This window comes from Neolamprologus multifasciatus, chromosome 23, assembly GCF_963576455.1.
Source record: "Neolamprologus multifasciatus chromosome 23, fNeoMul1.2, whole genome shotgun sequence".
NCBI classification, from domain to species: domain Eukaryota; kingdom Metazoa; phylum Chordata; class Actinopteri; order Cichliformes; family Cichlidae; genus Neolamprologus; species Neolamprologus multifasciatus.
In genome coordinates, this window is record NC_140460.1 from 3638701 (window position 1) to 3665361 (window position 26661).

Sequence of the window (26661 nt, forward strand, 5' to 3'; positions counted from 1 at the left end):
GGCCTGGAGTCCTACTGATGTAAAGTCATGCTAATTTTGCTTCAGCCGCAGGATGCCTTGTAAAAATCTCCCTGGTTTTGTTTGTTGGGATGAAAATTCTGTCTTCTACCAAGTGTGCTCAGTCCTAACTGGTATAAAAGGGTTGGCTAATATGTTTACTTCTTAGCCATATTTTAATATCTGTCTTTTATATGTGTGAGAGGGGTTTGGGGGAAGAAAGATCTCGAGAGAAAAGGGCACCAAGTTTGTTGTGTGGGTGTGATTTAAGAAATGGGAGCTGGATATTCACGTGAGGCTGCTTTAGTTCATTTAAGTAAACGTTAATAATTAACCCCATCAGTCAATTCCTTCTGTTAATACATTTATCCGTTTCGGGAAATGGCATCTTCCTCCTTCCTTCATATTTTAAATCTGAGTGTACTTTTTCAGCTCCAATTAAAGCAGCGATTGAGTCGTCTCTACTGAACACATGAAAGGCGTAACACTGGCAAAAGCACAAAGAGAAAAAAAACGTCTTCCTCCCTGTTTTCTGCGCACATGTGCGCAAAAGCTCGGTGCCTGGTGGCGATCGGATGAAGAGAAGAGCCAGACGAGGAAGCGAGGAGGAGGGATCAGGAGCAGTGGCGTGGTTTGACCGGAGTAAAGAGTTTATTCTGGATTCTGCGGACGCCTCCGTCACTGTTCAATCGGATGGTCTTTATTTGATACCCAAATCAGTTATGTGCGCAAAAGGACGCGGAGCCTCAGAGGTGTGCTGCTCCGAAAGGAGTTTGGATAAAGTGGCGCTATAAGAAACTTACACACCTCCGCAGTCACTGTCATCGCAGCACAGGTACGAACCAGGATCCCGGAAGAACTCGTTGTACAGGTTACCCTTTGTTTTTAGAGTTACTTGTACGTTTCTGAGTGAACGAACTCAGATGGACTTGTTTACTTTATTCAAGAAAGAAATCATCTCTCAAAGTTTCTGATTATAAAGTAAATTAGCGGAAAGAAAATGAAGGATCAGAAGAAGAAGAAGCTGTTCGTGGTGGTGGATGTGCTGTGCGTTACAGCTGGTAAGTTAACAACCTGTTCCTTTTATTTAGCACACGGACAATGCGCAAAAGTCGGCAGGCGTCGCCGGTAATATATTTGTGGCTACATCCGTTTCTTCTCATAATTCGCATTTTTTGTGTGTGTTTTGCACCGATAACAGCAGCTTAGAGTCTCTTGTAGTAATGGGAACTCAGCGATGTTTGTTTATTTGCACGTTAAACTTTTTTTTTTTAATCAGACAAAAGGTTTTCTGGATGGCTCCTGATTTAAATCTCTGTTGCTGATCCAGCAGCTGGACTGCCACACTCGGGTCTGGCGCTAAATGAGCAGCCTGTCACTCACTTTGTTTATGGAGATCCGGGCTGGGATAACGTCCCGGCCTTAAATGTTGGTGCAATTGCACCATGGCAGAACATAAGAGGAAATCTCAGTGTCATCCTCCTCGCAAGGCTGCATGCTCCAACCTACTCACCAAAACTTCGCAGGACTTTACAGTGCGCCAGGAAGCAGAATATTTGTTTATGGAAATCTGATACGCATGTGTGCGCCCCGCTTATTCCACATATTTTGTCTGCCAGGAATCCTAAAAAGACTGCTTCTCGTTTGACTTTCTGCTGCGCTCGGAAACGGATGTTCCGCGTTTAACTTCAGGCAGAATTCGTCCCCCTCCTCTGGATAGTGTCAGAAAATGCACCATATAAACAAACATTGTAGTAACAGCTTTCCACACTGAGTGTCTTTTGACATTCATCTTCAAGGTATGGAACACGAGGGTGGAAATATTAATGTCACAGTGTTCAGATTTGCATGATGAAAACAACAATGTACAAACAGACTTTTGACAGACGTATGAATCTTTTAATAATTAGCTGAGACTTAAAGGGGGGTTTGTTAAAAACATATAAATAGAAATGCCAAAAAAAAAAAGTTTAATAATCTGCCAAATGTTTTCATCATAAAGATAACGATTAGATCAACTTTATCAAACCAAAAAAAAAAACAACAAACATAAAAACTCTGAGCTGACACTTCCAGAAGAAGTTGTTTTCAGATGCGGACACAAGGATAATATGCACATGTGGAATATACCAGTGTGGTGGGAGCTTGGTTCACTGTGTTAATGCCACATGAGCACGACAGCCATCTGTTTTGCAACGGTCTGGTGTTTGGCACCTTGTGTATCACATGTTTTGTCTCGGTTCTACCAGCGAGGTACAAAAGAGGAAGGAGTTCAGGACACTCCCACGCCATCCCAGGCTTTACAAAGAGTTTAGGAGTATTTTCCATCAGTGGGAATACCCACAGACTGCTGAACATGATAAGCCTTACCATTTGGTTGTCACAAGTCTGGGATTAATGTCTGGGTTGGGTTGGTCGGATGGTTGCTCAGATCTCGATGGATTATCCCACCCTTTTTGCCTCTGCTTTCCCTTCTGCCACCTATGTCATTCACCCAAATAATCGTCAAGTCAACCCCAAGTTTATGTGAGGTTTCCCCAGGCGTGTAATAACAACACGATAGAGCTTATAATTATGCTGACCATTAGCCTGGATGGAAACAGTGTTGAGTTGGGTTTCTTCTGCATTTTCAGACTGTTTACATTTCTTGAATTTGCGAGCCTTTCAAATCAGCGTCTGCCTTTTTCTTCTCTCTGGACTTTTGCTCAAATATGTCTCACATTCAGCAGACTGCCTTCATCTATCCTTTGTTCAGGAATCCAAAGGCCAAAATCAATGGTAACATGAAAGAAAGATTTCTTTGGCGTGCTCTCTATCTCTTTCACCCGGCCCTGCCCAGGTCAAATTACACTGATAACTGTTGGTATCATATGAATAGATGTGCCTCTGTCTCTTTTGTTGTGGTTTTTTGTTTAATACAGTCCACAACACAGTTACTGAGCACCTTAATGGATGAATGTGGTGTAAAATAGCTGGTTTGTGGTAGTTTACTGTTTCCTTCCTACTCGAGGTCTGTCGTATTGTGTATTATTTGTCTAGTTTAAGCCTCCTGTCTCTGTTTTTTTTGTGAGGGACATTTGAGGTTGTTGTACTCGTCAAAGAGCTACCTTGGTTTCGAATTTCTTGTTTATTGTGAGCTTCTGGCCTCAGTTCTTCGTCTATTCTTCCTCCCTTCCTCCCACGCTCCCTACCCCGTCTGTGTAAGTCTACACTCAGCACAAATAGATATTGGGTGTTGGCTCGAGAAAGGAAAGCTCGGGTTTTAACCTCTCCCTGCCCACAGCTCTGCAGGTGTAACATGTATGTCACAGCTCACCTCGTTTCATGGGTGCTCCTGTTGGAAAAATTAATGACATTTTGAATTGTGAGTAATGTGCTTGATAATACACTATCAAGCACATTACTAATAGACTAAATGGCCTTGGGGCGAGGCACTGCCAACACATTCTTGTTTTCCCATGTGTCCGCTCGTTATTGTCTGTAAGATTGTGACAAACCTGTTCTGTGTCATTGTTTGCTGACCCGCTTACAAAACGTGTTATGTATGTATTGTACAGTATGGAAAAGTTCCTTTTTTTCATTTTAACCTTCAGAAACATACCTGCATTTCTTAAAACGGTGTTAGAGTCCATCCATCTCTTCTGCCAACACGTTCTCACTCCCAAAGCTAACATTTTACGCTAGGTGACAAATCGTCAACATATTACGTTTTCGGCTACCCACCACGTTCCTAAATGACGACCTCGGAAAAATGAGGAAATATGAGAACCGTATGGACTCAATCTACACATGTTCGCTCTTTTTCTTCAAATCGCTTAGAAACACGCTATTTAACATCATTAAAGTCCTGGTTAAGCTCAGGAAAAAGGTTATGGTTAGGGCTAGGGTAACAGGGCTGGAACGTCTATTACCGCGGGAGCGTCATTGCACTGGATTTCGCCCATAACCCGCCGCGTACCATAAGAACGCCGAAGGTCTCCTTTCGGGTTCCTCAGGAACCCCGTGGGACGTGACAAAACGTTGGCATGTTACCCTCGGGAGTGAGAACGGGCTCCTTCTGCTTATTCTTATAAGGGTCACGGGGCTGGATCCCATCTCTAAGATTTACAGTATTTTATCATTTTGTTTTCAGAGAATTGTATATTTATCACTTATCACTCTGCATTTGTTGGTTTCTTTTGCATTGCACACCTAAAGAACAATGGCAGCAGAGTTTTTGATTGACCTGCACATATCAAGTTGTTCTCATATTTTATATGATCACAATCCACGTTCTCACTCCCAAAGCGTAACATTTTACGCTAGGTGACAAATCGTCAACATATTACGTTTTCGGCTACCCACCACGTTCCTAAATGACGACCTCGGAAATATGAGAACCGTATGGACTCAATCTACACATGTTCGCTCTTTTTCTTCAAATCGCTCAGAAACACGCTATTTAACATCATTAAAGTCCTGGTTAAGGTCAGGAAAAAGGTTATGGTTGGGGCTAGGGATAAGGTTAGGTTTAGGGCTGGAACGTCTATTACCGCGGGAGCGTCATTGCACTGGATTTCAGCCATAACCCGCCGCGTACCATAAGAACGCCGAAGGTCTCCTTTCGCCTTCCTCGGGAACGCCGCGGGACGTGACAAAACGTCGGCATGTTACGCCTCGGGAGTGAGAACGGGCTGTCACAATCACAGTGACACATACAATAGCGCTTGCTCACAGACTTTCTACGCATTTCATTACTCTTAACGCACTCTGTCCCCTTGCTGTGTTGCTTGCCAACCCTTGTTAGTTTGTCGGTGAAGCCATCCAGCGGCGTCTCCTGGGAGCCGGGCCTCTCGTGTGGTTTCTGTTGGTAAGACTGATTGGCTTGAGTTCTCAGAGCAAAGCTATGAAGATGCTTGATGGGAATGGTTTTCCTTAGGAGAGCCATGTCATGGAAACTGAAGCCCTTTTAAACAAACAGACACGTTCCACTGAGACAACTTAGTTTCTTTATATTTTGGTCGCTGATATTCAAATTATTTAAAATCGTTGCAAGTGAGGTTGAGCGTGGAATTCAGGTATTTTATAGGCATACGTTGATTATTTTTGACTGTTTGTTTCTACAGTTTTTATTTGTATGTTCTTATATGTAGCTCTGCCATATCGACATCCAATATTCTATTTTTCTGTATATTTATTGATGTTTATTACAGGATACCCACTGCTCTTTGCAGATCTACGTTATTATTTTGGACTTTACCAGAGCTTAGCATGATTCACAGTTCAAAATAATCTTTGTTTTGGTGTAACCGCCCAATTCGTGCACTCTGGAATAAGCTCTATAAGCACTTTTCTCCTTATGTAACCTTTTTTTTCCTGAATGATGAACAGCAGGTGTTTGGGGCTGCTGTGCTCACTGCTGTCACTGACATCATATAAAACCTCGAGTGTCAAAAATGTAAACAGTGCTGTTTGATCACTAGAAAAAGATACGAGCCGTAAATAAGCCAAACGCAGTCTAAAAGACGTGTTTCTTGCTAATGTCGAGCCAAACTAGATTTTAAGGACTAATCCAAACAAACTGGGAACGTATAAAGGCAACATCAAATATATACAGGATAAAGTACGACACAGCAAGGCAGCAGCAGCTTATTTAGTAAGGTCAGGATCATTCATTGTAGCTGCACACATCAGACTGCCTTTTAACTCCTCCCGCAGGCCTTTTCTGGTTTAGGTTGAAACCTGTGTGGCCTACTTCTTTGATCCCCTCCAAACCCAGACTCTTTGATTGCTCACCCAGATTTAGCTGCTCTCCCACCACTCGCACAGCCTCGCCTGCCGCCATGTCTCCTTCTGCTCTGCTTGAAGCTAAGCACGCGTAAATGATGGACGGAGTGAAACAGTGGGATTAAAAAGAAAGAATGGACCACAGCAGCAGCAGCAGGATTTGGTGTGACTGGTAAAGTTGGGCGTTCCTCTTGTGAATTAGAATTCCAGAGGCCTACGGCGGCAGAGGTTGTAGGCTCAGCACATACCTTCCACATTAGTCAGTCCAGCTTGGAGGGGCGACAGTTAGAAGGAGAGAGAGCTTTAGCTGGTTTTTTAACTGCAACACATCTTCTCGAGCATTTTGATTTTGATTTTGATTGAATCTTTATTTTGAACATGTTAAAAAAGTACAACAACATAGAACTAAAAGAGACAAATAAACAAAGCAAAACAAAAAGAAAACGAGCAACCACAACTACAAATAACTTTCATGTTCAAAAAGCTGTTCAGGAAGAAGCATAAGCTTATTTAATCCCACCCCTTTTCCACTATCTAGTAATCAATAGACTACAGAAATACCTCCTTGCAATTACATTATATGTCATGTGTATTTCTTTTTAAATTATTATTCTTTTTATTTATATATTTATATATTTATATTTTTTTATATATATATATTTTTTATATATTTATATATATATTTTTATATATTTATATATATATTTTTATATATTTATATATATTTATTTTTTTATATATTTATATATATTTATTTTTTTATATATTTATATATATTTATTTTTTTATATATTTATATATTTATTTTTTTATATATTTATATATTTATTTTTTTATATATTTATATATTTATTTTTTTATATATTTATTTATATATATTTTTATATATAGATAGATACACCAACATACCCGTGCACCCGCACACACATGAAAATATTAGACAAGAACACCCTATCAAATCTCTACCTCCTCCCTGTACCCTGTAAAAACCATCTCCTTAAACCGCTTTTTAAACTGCGCCATGCTCTGACATTGCTTTATATCTTTACTTAGTCTGTTGCACAGCTTCACTCCACACACAGAGATGCAAAAACTTTTTAATGTTGTACTAATACAAGGATGTTTTAAATTTAATTCCCTCCTCAAATTGTATCCCCGTTCCCTTTCAGAAAACATTTTTAGAATATTGTCAGGAAGCAGGTTATTTATTGCTTTATATATAATTTGTGCAAGCATGACCTGCTTTGACATAAAAACATGTTTGAACTGGAGGGAACAAACGAAGGAGAGAATTTTTTATTCAAAGGAATAAAAAGTGGAAACACTCCAGCTAAAAGAAAGGCAGCGGCGGGGAGGAGAAGCCTCCCTCTGTCCTCATCCACACAGGGTGGAATTGGAAGCAGTCAGGAATTGAGTAAATGACTAAAGAGTGACACAGATTTCTAAGAAGTGGTGAAATGTGAGATGAAAGTAAAACTGTCAACAGGAAGAAAAGAAGGCTAGAAATACAATAAGAAGAAGGTGACCTTCATGCTGCAAAGGCAGGAAACCAGAGTGGAAGAAATTAGATGGAAGGGCAAATGTTCCAGCTACGACCCCGAAGGAAAGTTTTAGGCCCCGCAGGGCAGCCTAAGGGCATGGGAACACCCGTCTCACGCCACACACAGGCTATGCACTCTTTAGGTATGCATAATAAAAACCCAGACTGTATGTTTTTCAAATTAGGGAACATAATTGTCCATCTGTGCGGTTACGCAGGTGCAGCAAGTTATGTCAGAGAAACCACGGTGAGTAGGTGTCAGTTATTCTCAAACTGTGACTTCCAGATAATCATGGCAGTTTGACTCAAGGGACTAAGGTCTCCGCGGCAGAAAAATGGACCCTGTACAGCAAATACATGTAGACATGAAAAGGGGAAGGGAAGAAAAAGACCTAAGCTAGCAGAGGATGTGACGGGCCTTGAATGTCAGCACCAGAGTGCGATTGTGGTCCAAATGGTCCTGCATAATTGCACATCTACCAGCTAAATAAAGCATCACCCAGTGAGGCCTCTATATTTACAACAGAGGGAGAAGTGTGTGGGAGGACACTGTGATCCAGTGAGTGACAGAAAGAGAAGAATGAACGGCTTTAAGCATGATAGAGAAGCAGGGGGAGAGGATGTGATTCAGCAGCGGTGGAAAGAATGAACACGCTGCTGTTGTTCATGTATCAATTAATGCAGAAATCTCCCTCTGACTGAGCTGGATTCTTCAGACAGTCATTCTCAGTTACTCTCATATAGCTTCATTTTGCTCTAGTATCCATTGTAGCAGTGGGAGTCACTAAGGTATTACTGCAAAGTGGAACCAAAGACTCTAAAGTCTTTAAACGGAGGCAGAAGGACTGCACATTAGAGGCTCAGGCAGGAGCGTTTCCTGGCCACATTTTCCTCCCTCAATCTTTGGAGGAAACATTCCAAAACAAGGCTTTCCGCACGCTAAAGAAATAAATCTACTGTTTTTATTGTTACTTCCATGTATTCTGTGTTCTTTCAGATTTTCTCAACAGAAAAATCTCCAGTAGAGTCAGAGACGCTGCTCGGTCTTTAAGTGGAGGCAGCTCTGGAGCAATGTCAGTTTGGGTTGTGGGATTGTCTCGTGGTATGCCGATGGGTCTAATTTTGTCTGAAAACTGTGTTGGAGTATGTCTGCTTTTCCAGAGACTGGCTGGTTTGTTTCTTGCAGATATTATACGCAGGGGGACTGCTCATGAGACACACTCGCGTACGCACCTCAGGGCGTACCGTTTATTTTGCCCATGAGAGCAGTCCAGACTCCTTACATCATTTTATTTCTGCCGTTTTCCCCCCCTTTTCATCTGAGCTTCTGATTCATGACTTAAAAGTTAAAGGCAGGTGTCAGCTGAATTAGTGCTTCGTGGATGAAAACAGACATGAAAAATTAATACTTTTTTTTACAAGTCAGAGGGGCTTTTTAAGACCTGCAGGCTGACTTCACTCAGTCCATAAACCCTGTCCTGTTAAGAGGATTTAGTAAGCATTAAAAAACATAAAGATATTGAGCTGATGAGATGAATACATTTTTGCAGGCGGTAGAATAATGGTGATGATGGACGTGCAAAAGCTGTTTAGCCTTGTGTGAATTTGTGCGATATTTCATTAGCTGGCACATCATTTTAAAGGTTTTTTCCCCCTTAATTCTTCTGCTGCTTTGCTGTGATTAATGGCCTGGTTCTATCACGCGACTCCAGCATAGAAATAATTATGTTGTACTGCTGCTTGACATTCACCATTCTGTGTTAGGCAAATAAACTTTTCTCTAGAGTTTGTCTAGGCCAATCTTATAAAAACCTTCAAACTTGGTGTTATGTATTCGTGGAGGCAGGTTTCATTTAAACCTGACTCTGATTTTAGTGCAACTATTTTTTCCTGACTCCGCAGAGAAATAAAAAGTAGTAGTTGTTGGTTTTTTTTTAAGTTTGCTCCATTCTTTCCAGCTGGTAGCAGGATGCAGGATACAGATGGATAAGCTGCCACCCAAAAGCCACATCAGTAAATCTGCATCGGCGAGCTCCCCTGTGGTGCTTCAGACAGGATGTTAGTTAAATATCAGAGACTGTATTACACGACAGTTATCACAGACAGGATTTGGTGGCTGTAACAGGAAAATGTGTGGAATAGGACTTTAAAATCCTGGTTTACCACATCCTGCACACTGGGGTCCTGTGCTCATGCAGTGATTGGTGGGAATCTGCCGCACAGTGAAAGGTGACAACCAGCTGCTGCTTGTAATGTTACTGGTATTAGAAAGGGGGTAAATGCACTTAAACTGCCTGTACGCACTAAAATTAGTTAATATTTTATGGCTGCTGCATGTAACAATAGTTGCATGTTTTGGAAAGTGTTTCTGATTGTTTTTACGGGTAGTGGGAAACCTTCCCACGCCCTCCCCAGGGTACTTTGATTAGAAAGACTAAATGGTAAATGGCCTGTATTTGTATAGCGCTTTTACTAGTCCCGCCTAGGGACCCCAAAGCGCTTTACACACCCAGTCATCCACCCATTTACACACTGGTGGAGGCAGCTACAGTTGTAGCCACAGCTGCCCTGGGGCAGGCTGACAGAAGCGAGGCTGCCATATCGCGCCATCGGCCCTTCTGGCCAACACCACTAGGCGGTAGGTGAAGTGTCTTGCCCAAGGACACAACGACCGAGACTGTCCGAGCCGGGGCTCAAACCAGCAACCTTTCGATTACAAGGCGAACTCCCAACTCTTGAACCACGATCGCCCTGACTAGTCTGGCAAAAGGCTTTTAAAAACAGTTACTTTGTGACTGAACACTGTCTTTGTTAAAGGTAACATCTCTACTTTTTTTTCCTTCAATGTTTGTCTAGTCTAAATCCAGCTCCATCAAGGCCAGGTCAGCAGGGGTCAATGCACAATCATGTGTTTATCCAATTGAGCACTATTGTTTATCCTGCTCTCAGCACAAAGCCTGTATTTTGCTGCTGCCTTTGCTCACCGAGCCCATAAAACCCTTCGTCCACAGGTGTGCAGGCGACATGTCTCTATATCCCATCTCATCCCGTGTCACCTTCGACATAGAGAGATAAGATCAAGTGCATGTTATTCTTCTTCTGTCATCATACACGGCCTGTTGCCGAGAATACCGAACAATAGCTATGGGTATTTCTAAGAATTTCACCGAGTTGTTAAATGTACTGAAGTGACAGTTTTCGGGTCCACTTTCAAACTGAGTAGTGCTTTTCTTTGTGACAGTGTTCATACATTTGCAGTAGGCTGTTCTCCTATATCTGTCACGAGGTGGAATTAAACATGGAATCAACAGAGCATTTATCTCAGCTGACTCCCAATCCGCCTTCCTGTTGTATATTTTCCTTTAGTTTCAGTCTTAATAGTCTCTCATCAGTCAGGCTCACTGGAAGTCTTCCTAGAAATATGTCAAGGGCAGACTTTTTTTTGCTCTTAAATGGGAGGGGTGCACAGTTCATTTACACAGAAATTCAATGCTATTGGTGAGTGAACTTTTCAAGTTCTTTCGATGCTTTTGCGTTGCTGTTTTTGTTGCATTTCGCATGCAGGCGCTTGGTATTTTCACAGTGGGCCCAAGACTGTCTGCCTGCTATGGATAGCAGTAGTGGGTATTAGGGTGGAGAACACATTCTTTACTAGGGCTGGAACACCTGATCGTTTTCAGCCATTTGTCAGTTGATTGTTTAGTCTTTGACTTCTCTAATGAATGTCAGAAATACCCGTAACCCTATAAAACTACCAGTGTTGGGGAGTAACGGAATACATGTACCGCCGTTACGTATTTAAAATACAAAATATGAGTAACTGTATTCCGTTACAGTTACCGTTTAAAAAGGTGGTATTTAGAATACAGTTACTTTGTTGAATAAATGGATTACATGGCGGTACTTCCCTGTTTCATATTGTCGCAGGTCAGGCCTGTTTGGGTTTTGTTTGACAGCTACTTTCTGTTGTTCCAGGTGGCAGCGTTACGGTTGCCATGGTTACAGGGTGACGCTCTCTCTCTCTGCGTGTTTCCTGGGTGAGAGAGCGCCTGTTGTTGTTGTGCTAAGCTAATAGGCAGAATGCTACAGGTATAGCTCTAAAGAATGTAGCATCATGGGCAGTGTAGTCCGTGCTGCAGGGAGAATGGACTGCCATACACGTTATGTGTCTGTGAGCGAGGGAGGGAGAAAAAGGAAAAGTACGAGCTGTCATCGAGCAGAAACGGGAGCTGGAAGCATGTAAATATAATAATAACCACTGCAGCCAAGAAGAGAGCCTGACGAGCCCAGTTGTAAGTAAGCTATTAAGACTCGACTGTACACCGTGTTGGTGTTTTCCTCCGAAACAATAAGTTCTGTTGGAGCAGCCTTTCAACGCCTCTCTCTGTCTCTCGCTAGCAAAGTTGACCCAGACAACAAAGTAAAGCTAGTTTTCGGCTACGAGCCGACACAGAACCCACTGTATTAGCCAGAGGTCCCTTTACTACGGTTCGGAGCCGCGGACCTTCAGTAACAGTAATAAATCACAGCAATAGTACATTCATGTAGTTGTAAACAGCATGATAATATATTAAGTAATCCAAAGTATTCAGAATACGTTACTCTCATTGAGTAACGTAACGGAATACGTTACAGAATACATTTTGGGGCATGTAATCTGTATTCTGTAATGGAATACATTTTAAAAGTAACCTTCCCAACACTGAAAACTACAAATTTGCAGTGCCATGTAAGGGACAAAAGATACTTATTCCCTGCATTTCTAGGATGTTATATCTCATATATGTGCTATATAATATGTCCAACCAATAACTGGATAATGTATTAGTTATTTCTTGAACATTAATTACTTTACTATTCCCATCAACAAGCCCAAGGTTGGATCAAATACCTCCAGTGTCTGCACCTGTGCATATAAGGCCTTTGTCTCACATATTGTCTAAATCTCCCCAGAGTCATTCTTCACCTCTCTGCATTGTAGCCTTGAAAGGGGATCGCCAGAGACAGCTAAGAGAAGCTCGTTTTAATTGGGTCACATTGCTAAGATGTAGAAATAAGTATCAGCTGTTTTTCAGCAGTCTCATATCTTCAAGTCTCATTTGAGCTTCTGCAAATTGAACAGGTTTTTGATTCACAGAGCAAAAAAGCAATTTGCAAAATGTATTCAGAAACTGTTTATTAGTTCTTCACATTCTGAAACGTGCTTGTTAGTGAGTGTCTGTTAGACAGAGAGGAAGACGGTGAGCGTGTGGTTTAGGAATTGAGTTTTCTGAACCTCTCGAGGACATCATGCGTTCTCGGGGGAGCTGTAAGCAGCTATATTTGGGCTTATTTTGCACACAACCACACGCCTGCAGGAATTTGTGTACAGTTTTTTTTAACTGTTTATATTGTACACATGGGTATATGTCTGATGTCTGATCTTTTTTTTTTCTTTTTGCATATGCTCATGAATATAAAATCTATTTCCCACTGTGTATTTTTGCCTACATTTAAAGCACAAAATGTGTTTCTCCTTGTGGGTTGTTTTCATCCTTGTGAACTTACCATTTATCCTTAGAAAAAAAATTCATCCTCCAAGGTAATGTCTGAAAAATACAGAAAAATAGCCAAATGTGTTTTTCTACCTCATTATTCTTTGATTTTAAAGTACATTAACTTGGATCCGGGATCCTCTTATGTGCCGCCCAATCACGGCCAAAGCCCAGGAACTTCTGTTACATCACAGTCGAACACCTGTGCATCCATCTCATCCCAGCAAGAGCAAAATTTCTCCAGATATGCAATTAGTCTAACATAATAAGACTGTTCATCTGGTTTGTTTTCCCTCCAGCGGCACTGCCTTTCATCATTATGACCATTGTCTCCAAGCCATACCAAAGAGGCATTTACTGCAATGATGACAGCATCAAGTATCCCCTAAAACTAGACACCATCACCCCCGCTATGCTGGCAGCTATCACCATCTGCTGCACTCTCGTCATTGTAAGTGTAACATTGTTCTAGCTGACTTTACTCATTTGACACGATCCTATGGTCTTTCTTAAATAAATGAATGCACTTTACCAGAACTTGACAATGAGTTGATGTAGAAGTAGGAGAAGACTTTTTATGTAATGGAGGAAAAATGTGGAAAAAAAACCCCAAGAAATAATTGATTTTTTTATTCTCTCTCCTCAGATCTCATCTGGAGAGGCTTATCTGGTCTACAGACAGAGGATTCAGTCTAATACACAGTTCAATCAGTATATAGCTGCACTCTACAAGGTAGTAGGCACCTTTCTGTTTGGAGGAGCTGTCAGCCAGTCCCTTACTGACCTTGCAAAGTACACAATTGGGCGTCCAAGGCCAAACTTCATGGCAGTGTGTGCACCGAAAGTCTGCACAGGATACATGCCGGTGATCAACTGCACTGGGGCTCCTGAGGATGTCACAGAGTCTAGGTAGGAGGGACTTCCATCAGTTTCTTTATAGAGGAAACAAGAACCTTACACAGATTGTAACATACTGTGAAAAGGAGGTCTAACACATTTTACATGATATTGATGCTACAAAATGCTACTGTACAAATATCCTGTGTAAAGCACTTACATCTGAATTGTGTTTTTTTTCTCTAGATTGTCCTTCTATTCTGGTCACTCCTCTTTTAGCATGTACTGCATGCTTTTCCTAGCGGTAAGTACAGAACGTGAGCTTCAAGAAATCAAACCCATCTCTCTGTACAATTAAAAAAAACTAAACCTCTGGGCTCCTTTAAGAGCATTCTCATGCATTTAGATGTGTACTCAGAGACATAAAAGGGAAAAGTGGAGTCCAGGGGAAGAATGTAGTGAGACAAATGAATCTGGAATAGTCTGCAACCCTTTTCCCAGCAATGATGAAGGCAAAGCACGAGCTCTGACCTGTCTTCCAGGCCTATGCAGCTCATTCCACTTGGCCCCATCTCTTCGTTTTAAAAGGCACCACAGCTAGACAGCGAGCTCCAAGCAAAGCAGCTTTTATTTTTTCAGTTCCAAGAAAAGAGCGTCCAGCTAGTGTCCATTCCTGTCTTTGGCGCTCTCTGTTTTGCCAGGCATATGCTGCAAACAAACATAGAGCTCAGCTGTGACATCCAGCCCGTGTCCTCTGGGCTGCCTTGAAAGAGTACGCTATAGTGCTGAATGCAGCGTAGCCGCACGGCAGGCGGACGGTGGTGCGATGCCAATTTTTACACCTTTAACAGCAGCCGAGCAGAGTTTTTAACTATTGCCAGATTCATATTTTGTTGGCGTCGGTGCTTTCCAGCATAAATGGGGTTTGAGTCTGTGGAGAACATAAATTCGATTTGTACTCAGCACCTTTTTAAAGTTAAATCTAATTTGAGAGGTGCCAGCTACTGTTTTCAAACTCAAGCACCAAAGTCATAGGCTTTTTTTAAAGGATCCAACCAGTATCTTGATAGTGCTGCAGTTTAAGCTCATTTAGAAATGGCAGAAATTTCCCTACTTTACTGTTTTGTTAGCATATCACATTGGAGTTATGATGTATGATGCAGTGTTGCCATAATATAACTGGTTATGTATTGGTGTGATAACCTTTTTAGGTTCCAGCAGTGCTAATAGCATCATTGCTCTCTTTTTCCTCTCTGTTTCCACCTCCAGCTTTACGTGCAGGCGAGATTTGTGGCAAAGTGGGCCAGACTTCTCCGGCCCACCATCCAGTTCTTCCTGGTGGCCTTCGCGGTTTACGTGGGTTACACCCGAGTCTCTGATTACAAGCACCATTGGAGCGATGTGCTGGTGGGGCTGCTGCAGGGAGCGCTTGTTGCTTTGCTAAATGTGAGTCTCCACGGCAACGTCCTACAAGATAAATGCTACAAAAATTAGTGATTTTATAGTAATACGGCCATTATTTTTAAAAGCTTACGCCTGGGAACTTTTGCCAGTTTTTCTTTTTACTTCTCCTCTTGAGAATTTATGATTACATGGAGACATTTTTTATACCACCAGCTTCCTACCTGATGACATATTAACTTTGCATCTTCGTCCTGTGGTTTCCAAGTGCTGGAAAGGCAAACACGGGTGTGACCGTCTAAATCGTAAAAATGACATTTAGTGGAAACGTTAGCAGAATAGCTCAAAACATATTTTTTTGCCATAGATTTTATTCCCAAAGTTAAAAGCCATGTAGAGAGGAAGCATGAGTAGAGTGAAATGCGACAGCAGCATGGTGTGTCTTGATACAAACCCACATACTCACAGCTGGCAGGTAACAAGTCCATTCACCTCCTTCATCCAGCTGGGCTTCTTTATTGTTTGGCCACTTCCCTGTTAGGATTGAACCACTGTCAGCTCTGCCTCGTGGAAATTCTGGAGTGGTAGAGCGTGTGTTTGTGTGTCTGTGTGTGTCCATGCATGATTAATTGGGATGTGAGCCTGCACCTTTGGCCTTCACAGTGCTGCGCGCAATTAGAGACCCTCCTGGGCATAGGATTTTATGGTCTGCAGGGGTTGCGCCTGCTCTCTGTGTGTTCCTCTCTGATGTGTGTGAGAGTCTGCGTTAGTGTGTCATTTAACAGCTGTTCACAGTCCTCTCCAGACATGTGTAATCACAGTTTCCAGCTCTGCCCGACCTCCTCGGTGTCCCTTACTTGTTTATACTCCAATCTCCGTAGCACAAATAATTTTCTAAGTGACCTGCAATCTTGTCTGGCTTCCTTTTTTCTGTCCCCTCTTAATCTCTCCTTTCCTCTCCTCTGCAGGTGCACTTTGTGTCGGATTTCTTCGAGAAGTGTCCTAAACGTTCCAAGAGGCCTGGCACTCGCGATAGTGAGGAACCAGAAAGGAAACCCAGCGTGCAGATTGCAGACTCTGAGAACAGCAACCATTACAACTACCACAGTCGTGGCACTGTGTGATAGTGAACTTATAGGAACAAAGACTGCAAACCTGCAGACCACAAACCTGTGTGATAGCGTCAAATCCAGGGGCTTCAACCTGGTTAGATCAGGTAATAACCTGGGTTATATGCAATCCTGACTCTTCAGGATGCCTTCTGTCCTGGAACTGTGTCAAATTTTAATGTTTTGGTAATTTTTGCAATCGGCCATTTGTATTTGTGCTTTAAAAAAGAAAGGAAAAGCTACACTTCTGGCCTGTAACTTTCAACCTCTTTTCTCTGCATCAACCACTCACTTTCCACCTGCTCCACTGGATCTGAGGGATGCAGCCCATCCCTAGGCACCTGAGACACAACCATGACACTTTTCTCCTGTAAGAGAGAAAGATTTTCAAGCTATCATTATTAACGGTAAAGCAAAAAAAGCTGCATTAACTGAAACAACACAAACCAAATGCAACATGGGTAACATTGTTACCTATGTTAGCACTGCAGGTTTCCATAGCCGTAAGCTTCCAGTGTCTTTTTCCAGCACACTGACAAAAAAATGTCAGATAAAAGTCTCTCTGCATTTGGGTTGATACATATTCTACTTTCTTTACTCATTACTTGCAAATTAGGGTTGTTATTATTATGCAGCATGCATGTTATCTGTTCCAGAATGGATCAGTGACAGCACCTAGATTTCAGTTATACAGAGCGAATGCAGTGATAGCCTAAAAGTGCCAAAAACTGCACCAGAATCTGTGCACGGTTTCCGAATTCAAAGCAGCTATTTCACTTCCAGTGAGTTCTTTAATTTTAATTAAAACTACACCGATTAATGGAGCTTTAGCATTAGAGTGTATTTTTTGATTTGTGAAAGTAGAAAACCAAATTTGTCTAGAATAATTGTAAAGAGAAGAATGTTCAGGCAGGAATGTTTCTAAGTGTTGGTGGATTCATGTCGTTTTGTTGGACCTACAGTAGAAGAATACTGAATTTCTGACTGTCGGTTAACTTATTTTCCTATATAATGCCATCCTGTTGACAGCATGTCTCAAAAGCTAAAATACAGGTTTTTTCCTGGCAGTCGATCAAATCGTGGAGTCGGTGTCACCTCGTTCAACAGAAATCTATGGATCTTGCTGCCCGTTTGATAAACACATTTTTAAAATGCTTGAGTAAATATTACCCGAATTAACAACGTTGTTATAATTTTTTATTACACTGCTGATTTTGTGGTGGTTTTTCTTCGGCTCTGGCTAAAATCTTATTGGCATGTGGCCCTAAAAAACTCCTGAAACGTTAGCTATAGACCATCCAGAGCTGCTTACATGAGCTGTAGAGCCGGTTCACCAACATGGGAAACAAGAACATCCAGTAATGTTTCATAACTGCCGTACAAACAGATCTGTGTCTCTGCTAGAACAAACATTTTGTTCTTAAAGTGCTCGACAGGTTTACCAGCTGACAACACGCTAATTAGATTAGTGCTCATTCATGTTGGCAGACGTCACTAACTGTCATGTGATATCACTGATTTCATTACGTTTAGCATGAAACTGAGCTAAGGTGAGGACACATCGAATCTTCAGCTTTTAGGCTCGTGTCCAGACTGGAAAGTTTCTGAAATGTAAACGTGTAATTGTGGATTAGATTAATGATTTTTTTTTTATCACCTATGTGAAATGGACTGCAGTAGCAGACACCATTGATGCCTGTAGCTTTTATTTCTGCTGGACTTGATGTGTCATACCACTACTATACAATCAATCAAATATTAAGAAACGTTGCCTCTATCTCGTGTCCCTTTTCCACTTTTTTTCTAATTTTTTGTTAGAAAAAAAAATTTTGTTTGGCAAATAATAATCAAAGATGGACGAGAAAGTGGTTAATAAGTTATTTTGAATATAAAATGTTCTTTATGTACTTTTATAAGGTTGGAAGTGCCAGCTCTAAGGTTTTTTTGTGCAATCACCCCAGCTTGCCACTATGAGCCACAAATACTGTACCCATGAATGCTATAAGACATGTTTTTGAGTTTTGTGAAGGACGTGTGTGTTTATACGCCTATATTTGAAATAAATAACAGACAACAACAAAAAAGAATGATTAATATATAAATTGTATGCTTTTATTTCAAATGTGGGGATGTTTTAGTCGTACCTGTACAGTGTGCTTTGGCCCGGGGTTTCTCAGACTGGTGCCTGTTGGATTTGCTACACAAACAAATCCAATTCCAGGTCCAAACGGATGCCAGATGCCTTGGCAGGGCTCTTAAATGGCTGCTGTAATGATGAAGAGTTACATACCCAGCTGTGTATTTGAAGCTTGTAACACTGCTCTGGTTCCACTTCAAACATTGGTCCATGTTCCGTTTCCCCTTCCTGTGCTGATGAATGGTGTGCGTAAGGTGTCGTGTGTAGATCTTGTACAGTGTATAAACAAGCGCAGGGATGATGGACAATAGATCAGACAGACCACAAACCTGATAGGCTGATGGACTTGGTGAGAAAAGAACACAGAGGGAATCTTAACTGGCAGTGAGGCCCCAAAGCTGTGCTGTAGTGGGGGTGGGGGTGGGCTATCCTATGGCAAACCTTGGTCCGCAGGGATTTCCACACATTTAAAGTGCACATTTACAACAAGAAGCATCTGGAAGCGGTTGCACGGATGTGCAATGCTCTGCTTGTGCTTGCTACTTATATCTAAAGCATGTGTATATAACTCAACCTGACGAATGGCAGAAAATGAGGATGAGGGTGTAGAGGTATCGTGGTGTTCGACTCCCCTCGAGCTTTTTGGAAACTGAAGTTCTCAGCTGGCGATATGTCTCCATGTGTATGCTTTATTGGTTTAATACTTTAGATTTGATACTTCTGTTTATATATCGACTTGTGCCTGTGGTTCATGTTGTGCTTGCTTGTGTGTAACCTATAGGTTATATCTATAGTCTTTAAAGCAGCAAATTTTAAATAAAGTTATAATTTACACTTCAAATGTATTGTTGGAATGTGTCTCTTTAGCATGACTGACTATGAAAAGCGTTAACAATAAGATTTGAAGCTTCATAGATTTCATATATAATATAGATATTAGAGGTGGGAATCACCATACATCCCACGATACGATATTATTGCAATTTTTTAAAATATTTTGCGATATTCAGATTCTGTACATAAAGGTAAACTTTATCAATATTCATTTTCTCTAATATCAAAGTCTCACACTCAGTCTTTCTCTCATTTCAGTTTTATTGTTGACAAACTGAACGGTTTGTATTACAGTCTAGTCCAACTTAACTGAATCAACCATCTGGTACAATTATAGCTATTCTGAACTATGCAGTTTATGAAAACTATGCAGCCCCTTCAGCAACTGAAGAATTTGAAAGTAAATTAAAACAAAATATAATTTTACATTAAATAAAAAAGTTTTAAACTTAATTAAAATAAAACATGTCTTAAATTAAAATAAGTAAACTGTCATGTTTATTGCTGCCATAAAAAAGTTAAACACATTTGGACAGTGAAGGAATGTCAGGATTCTTGCTCAGAAAAAGGATCAACATGCTCTGAAGTCAGAGCACAAAAACCTTTTTGTAACAAAATATCGATTTCTGCTGTCCCTGTATCGATACATTATTAGCACCATACTACACAGTATCAATTTTTACCCCACCCCTAATAGATATTGCTTTATAAAGGCATTACTTCAGGTTTAGGTTGCTGAAGAGAGTTATGTGAAAGAATCACAAGGTCACATAAAGGTACTGAGCCATAATTCTAGCTCTTAGATACTGTTAATATTTCACGTGTTCTCAGAATTATATAGGCCAGTTTTGACTCAAGAATTACTAATAATGATTGTGTGTAATTAATCTTAAATTAGAGATATTGAAATGTCAGTCCCTCTGACTTTAGTAATAATTGATCCTTATTTAAAGTTTCAGAGACAAGAGATGGCATCTATCATTCAATTTCCCAAACCTCTACTGCTCCGTTCACTTCTGTTCAATTCAGTTTTATTTATATACCATCAAATCACAACAACGGTTGCCACGTGCTTTATATTGTAAGGACCCTACCATAATAGGGAGAAAACTCCAATTAACCAAACAATGAGCACATGTTGACAGAGGGAAGGAAAAACTGAATTTTAACAGAAAGAAACCTTTTCTGCCAGAAGTTCGACGGCATGACAAAAGACACACTGTGGAAAAGAGATTAATAATAGTAATTAAATGCAAAGTGGTGTATAAATACATAGTGAGTGAAGAAGAAGCTCTCAGTGCATCAGGGGAAACCCTCAGCAGCCAAGACTTATTGCAGCATAACTCAGGGAGGATTCGGGGCCAACTGATGCTGCGAATAAGCTGCATCAGCTGTAATGTTCATTTTTTGTAAAGCACCTTTTAAATGAGAATGAGTTCACTGCGTCGACAGGCTGGAGTCAAAAACTGATTTTTCCTTGTCTGGCTGAGTTTAGTGAGCAGCAGTGCTATTTTATACAATAAAATAATCTCTTTTCCCAGAAACATCCAAACATTTATTTTTAATTATTATTATGGATTATTTTATATTAGAAGTGAGGAGAAGAAAATGGACAACCTGTTATGCTGTTAACTGTTTAGATGGGATTTTAAATACCTTCATATAATATACTCTCTTCAGGTGCCTTTAAACCCCTCTGGTTTTATCTCAGCCTGGTTCTAATTTATTTTTAGATTATGTATGGTGCTTGCAGGGGCAGATCTCCTGTCTGCGTTAGGGCACCCTCTAACCTCTGTATAACCTCTGTTCCACGTGTGCACCTGTGAAGTAGTCAGACTCAAACGTCAAGGAAGGTGGTAGGGAAGCAGACTACGCAGACATTTCAGATTTCCAGAGGTGAGCAATTTATTTACAGTGAACTTAATTTAATGTATAACTCAACAAAACTTCCCCAAATCAATTCAATTACCAAAACTCAACACAACATGAATCTAGTGACACAGCTCACCTCTCCTCTCCTGCATCTGGTAGAGACTGGCGTTAAATAGGGCCATCAATTTCCCTCCAATTGCCCAGCCAGTACCACTCACTCAACTGAGGGATCTAAAACTCTACACAAATTATCCAAAAACACAAAACTTCTAAACACTTCTAATATGCACATTTACACAACTAAATGGCAGTATTAACGAAAAAACATTCAACAAATCCCTTCTAAACCTTAACACAAACAAAAGGAAGCATCTCTATGGAAAAAGAAACCCCTCCACTTGGTTTGACCTGATGATGTCATATGTGACATCATCAGGACTTTAAAATGAGGAAATGCTAGCTGGGCGTTTCCCCACAACTGACCCTCATGAAGACTGAAAAGACAAACAAAGTAAGTATGAACAAATGACTTAATCTGTAACATAATAAAATATAAAGAAACATGTAACTGAGTATTTAGCTTAATTTGCAGAATGTTTGATTTGCCGGCAACAGAACGCTTACACAAACAAACCCGGGATAGTGAGTGAAGCAATGTTACTTAACAAATAGCAAATCATAGCAAATACATAAAAACAGAATAATGTGTACAATGTGCAAAAACACATATGGGACAAATGGAGAGCATTGCAACTGCTCCTCCACTTTGTCACAGCACCATGTAAGATTGGTCCTTTGGTGTTTTACAATTTCATATTTTCAAATGGCAGCAGGTACCTTTCTCTGCAGAAACATGGGAAAATGTGGTTGTAATACAAATATTTCTTTTTGACAGTGTCAAGGTTTAGTATAATCTGTCACCACTGTCCCATAAACAAATACACACAGATGGTTCACGGTTTCAAGATTCCCTAAACCACAATTTTCCTTGATTTGACCCACACCGGTGAAATTTGAACAGGAGCAGCCTCAATATACAAAAATTTGGTGCAAAATTTTAAAAATATTTTCGTTTTTGTGGTCACTTTTGGAAAAGTCAGTGACTTTTATAGTAAATAAATCACATTTAGGGAATTTTTGCTGCTTTCAAACGTCAAAATGGGGAATATTTGACTCACACGGTATGTGAGGTTTCAGATATAGCAAATGCTTTGAGTGCAGCAGCACTGAAATTCTTATTTAGTTTTACCCTGGGAGACATACTGAATAAATGTATTCGTTTTCATCATGAAAAAAAAAATCGTGTTGCCGATGAATCAGGAAGGGTTAATCAAGCCTCGCTCTGCTGTCTCAGTGCGTCTCGGCTGGAGAATGGAACAAGCCACAAAAATAAACACATATATTTATAACGAAATAAACACTGGACCCACGGGGTACATTTGTGGGAGTTTTGTTGGCAGCGGTACTGAAAACCACCATTCCTCATTTAAAACAATATTACTCACTTGCATGTTGTGAAAGTTACGCAGACACAGGGTGGTGTTTTGTTTTTTTTTCTTCACTGCGATGTCAAAACAAGTAGAAATGGAAAACACTAAGGTCTTCTATTTACGTGACTATTTAGCTGCTTCTTCTTCAGGGTGATTTACAATATGTGAGTTCACCGCTGTGTCATTAATTTCTCCAGAGAAATGCATACTATACCCCTACTGAATATATTACCCTGCAGGTCTGGTGAAAATATAACCCTTTGTGTCACGAGATGTTGGTAAGCTGGGCATTTATGAGTTTACTAAACAATTAACTAAAGGTTAATGAAAGATTAAAGAAATATTTCAGGTAGAGTGCAGACAGAGATTCCACTGGTTTTAGATCTTTTTTAAAAAGAAGAGGAAGAAATATTCAGAAATGATGGTAGTGATGCATCAAAATCCTAATTTGATTGTGCCTTAACATCCTGTACTTAACTAAAAGTAGTAGTGGTAGTTCCAACCATAGACTCTGTGTATGGTTATGTATACTTAGACCCATGACTCACGTGCTGTTTGGTGAACTCCTGTTTGGATAGTTTTATTTTAGCCCTTTGGCCCCTGCTAGTGTTTAGGAAACAGTGGTGTGTAAAGTTAGCAGCTAACTAGGAAGCTTGCTTAACAAGCCGTTTCCATAGACCCTGTGTACAGACCGGAGAGTGTGGTGTGCAAAAGTCTATATTATTACCAAAATAAATCACAGAGCTATTCATCACCTGCTCAAGTGTAGCAGAAGTAAGAACAATGTTTTTGTCAGCTGAATGGGAATAAATAGAAACACTCAAATCTGTACTTAAGCTACTTTCTGCAGTTCCAGTATTTCACTCCTTTCAAGCACATGTTCAAAAAGCACAAAAACAAAAAACAACAAATGGATCGGATCGACTCTACAGAAACAAGCTGAAAAATATTCCTTAGAAGCCATCACAAACCATGAATGGTCCCGTCCTCCGAGATGGAATTATGTGAATGACTGAGAGTCTGGTGCGAAGTGGCTCTTGAGATGACTGCTTTTGGAAAAACCTCAGCACTGGAAGCAGTAACGCATGACAGAAAAAGACTTAGTTGCCAGTATTTTGATGCTGCGGTAGACAACGCTGGATGTTATATACTCACTTTGGTCAACGTCCCCCTGGAAGATGGCCATATATTTAAAACAGGAAGGGGTGCTGCTCGAAATCCTTCGATCGTGTATTTCACACAATGAAAATCATCATATTCTTAATTCTGCATCCCTTTTTTCTCTTCCTCTTGCTGTATCTTTGTAACTATGAGTGAATTTCTGATGGAAAAATTATAGTTTTTAATATAACGAGGGGAAGTGAAACTCAATCGCAATAATCTGTATTGTCTATCTATCAGTTTATGGACAGAGAGGAAGGGAGTATGCAAGTAGAAAAGGGAAGGTCGGAATCAGACATGAGCTGTTTTATAAGCAGAAGTGGCTCCAGTGTTTAATTTAATTGTTCTGTGGCTTCTATTGAGCTGGAACTGATTATATCATATTTTCAGCACTTAAAGGGGGACAGGCATCTAAATCAATTAGTGTTTAGAGTCTCATAACCACAGATATGCATGGGGCACCACTATTGGAACTACTGGTGCTACTGACTGAGAATATCATTTTACTCTGGGAACCTTAGCAGGTTTTTTCTTCTTCTTTTTTGCTTTTTGATGCAGAAAACTAGTTTCATCTAGCGCTATTAGTACATTGCTGTATGATGTTAATTTTGAAAATTACCATTTTTTTCCCGTCCAGTATTGATTCGGAGGTGTTACAGAGAGCAGCTTTTGTTACTTTCTCATGCTGGAAGCCAGTGGAGACATTTTTAGCTTGGCTCTGTATTCTAGCAATTAAAATGCCTCCAGAAATGAGCAGCTAGTCTCTGTTGTTTTTCTCTTCCTATTATAGACAGCAGCTAGTCCTTTCATCATCGCTAAAAGCTATGCTTCTGCAAAGAGACACATTAATTGAGCCCACTCTGTTCCTCATACAAAAGGACATTCTCAAACATACCTACATTATTTATGCAGGATCATCAACCAGTAGGTTGGCTCTCAAGTTTTAGTCTGAAGAATAGTTTGGAGTGACCCTTTTGTATTTTTTATGGTTAGAGTTTTAGTAGTTAATCTTTTTTTTCTTTTTTAGACACAGACACAGCTGTTCTGTAGGTCAGCTGATACCAGCTTAACAGTAACTATGATGCAGATACTACAACAGGCTTTACATTTTATGAATGATAAGATGGTTTAACCTCCGGCAGAACCAGGCTCAGGGAGGGGCGGGGCCATCTGCCATGACCGGTTGGTGTGAGAGAAGGAAGACAGGATATAAGACATGCTGTGCAACAGAGCCAGAGGTTAATAACAGAGAGGTCTATTAACACATAGTGAGTGAGAAAGGTGACTGAAGAAGAAAAACTCAATGCATCATAGTCTATGAGTCCCCCAGTAACTAAGGGAGGATTCAGGGTCACCTGGTCCAGCCCTAACTATATGCTTTAGCAAAAAGGAAAGTTTTAAGCCTAATCTTAAAAGTAGAGATAGTGTCTGTCTCCTGAATCCAAACTGGAAGCTGGTTCCACAGAAGAGGGGCCTGAAAACTGAAGGCTCTGCCTCCCATTCTACTTTTAAATACTCTAGGAACAACAAGTAGGCCTGCAGTGTGAGAGTGAAGTGCTCTAATAGGGTGATATGGTACTGATACTACCAGATCTTTAAGATAAGATGGGATCTGATTATTTAAGACCTTGTATGTGAGGAGCAGGATTTTGAATTTAACATGATGAAAGCAGGAATCCATCCTGCTTTGTATCAGGGTCACATTGCTATCGATGTAACGGGTACCTTACAGAACACTGATCATGTCCATTCCTTTTCGGCTCCAGTATACCCATCTTCTCATGGCTTCTTCCAGCAGGTTGCAACTATGAAGATTTACTTATTTTTGTGTATTTTACCAGGTGTGTTCTTGTGGGTGTTGCTACTTTATGTACCCACTTCCAGTTGAGCTACTGCCTCTCTTGTCCAGGACACAATGGATATTGTTTAATCTCAAGAGTCTTGTTTTTCTGTATAAATATATTTTAACAATTACCTTTGACCCAATCATCCATTATCCAAGGGGAACTTTATATCTCTTTGTCAGGTTCATCACACTTCTGTCTGGTTGTTTGTGCTATTGTCTTCCTGCACAATGACACAAAGACCAAACATACGTTTAAAGAATTTAAACATCTACGGTTCTTAAAACATTTGCCCAGCTATTTTTAAAGAGATATTATCTTTCAAAGTAAAATGCATTTCTTATACATTTAGCTCAGTGTGATGTAGCATAACTTAAGCAGCAAGGAAGGTGATAAGTAAATAGCATTAGCAGACGAGTGAAGTTCTTTTAAGCATACTTTATTGCTGGCATCTCCATTTTACCATAAAACAATCAATCAGGCATGCAAAAACCCCACTCGCTTTATACAGGACTTTGCCCACACCTGACCTCGTTAGTCCCTACCATTGAAACAAATAGGTCAGACCAAACAATACAATTCTAAACAAAGAACAGGAATAAGGTCATGCATGAAACTGACAAACTCGTTTACTCAACTAAATGGTTTGTAAAGTAAAACACTTCATACAATATAACTCAAAAGGCTACTTTAAAGAAAACAAACAATACTATACAAAATGAAAAACCCTCCATTTGGTGACACCCAGTGATGCAATCATTGACCTCATGACCCTATATAAACAGGAAGTAGTGGGCGGCCCTTCCCATATACCTGTCTTACATAGGCTGTATCCCAATTCAGGGTCTGCAGCCTTAAAGTACGCAGCCTCAACGATCCTCAAGGGCCGCATACTTAAAGACCGCTAAGGCCGGAAGTGCGAGGCTTGTGAAATGGGACGGTCTAGCCTCCTTTGCGCTGCCCAGGTTGCCTAGCAACCATGATACTAACAGCTGGAAACGTGTCATACAGCTTTGTTTGACAGAAATGAAGGAGAAAATCTTTTGTTCATTTGTTTGTTTCTACATGAGCTTTGATCATTCTCTGATTAAGCTCAGCTATTGAACGGCGTATATTTTAAAGTAAAGGCTTTAAAACCA

At 40.5% G+C, this 26661-nt stretch overlaps 1 protein-coding gene across 1 annotated transcript; it reads left to right on the forward strand.

Annotated features, from left to right (window-relative positions):
* Nucleotides 1-522: 522 nt before the first annotated feature.
* Nucleotides 523-19162, forward strand: plpp2b (phospholipid phosphatase 2b). Its single transcript, XM_085152409.1, has 6 exons — nucleotides 523-1058; nucleotides 13137-13288; nucleotides 13484-13746; nucleotides 13921-13978; nucleotides 14944-15120; nucleotides 16044-19162. The coding sequence occupies exons 1-6, from the start codon at nucleotides 998-1000 to the stop codon at nucleotides 16197-16199; spliced, it is 867 nt and encodes a 288-aa protein (XP_085008535.1). The 5' UTR covers nucleotides 523-997; the 3' UTR covers nucleotides 16200-19162.
* The last annotated feature ends 7499 nt before the right edge of the window (nucleotides 19163-26661 follow it).

Excerpts from the sequence above, each read along its gene's own strand:
- plpp2b (XM_085152409.1), top strand. The coding sequence starts at position 998 with ATGAAGGATCAGAAGAAGAAGAAGCTGTTCGTGGTGGTGGATGTGCTG. Across the intron at positions 13,979-14,943 it reads ACTGCATGCTTTTCCTAGCG|CTTTACGTGCAGGCGAGATT; the intron begins GTAAGTACAGAA and ends TTCCACCTCCAG. Across the intron at positions 15,121-16,043 it reads CGCTTGTTGCTTTGCTAAAT|GTGCACTTTGTGTCGGATTT; the intron begins GTGAGTCTCCAC and ends TCTCCTCTGCAG.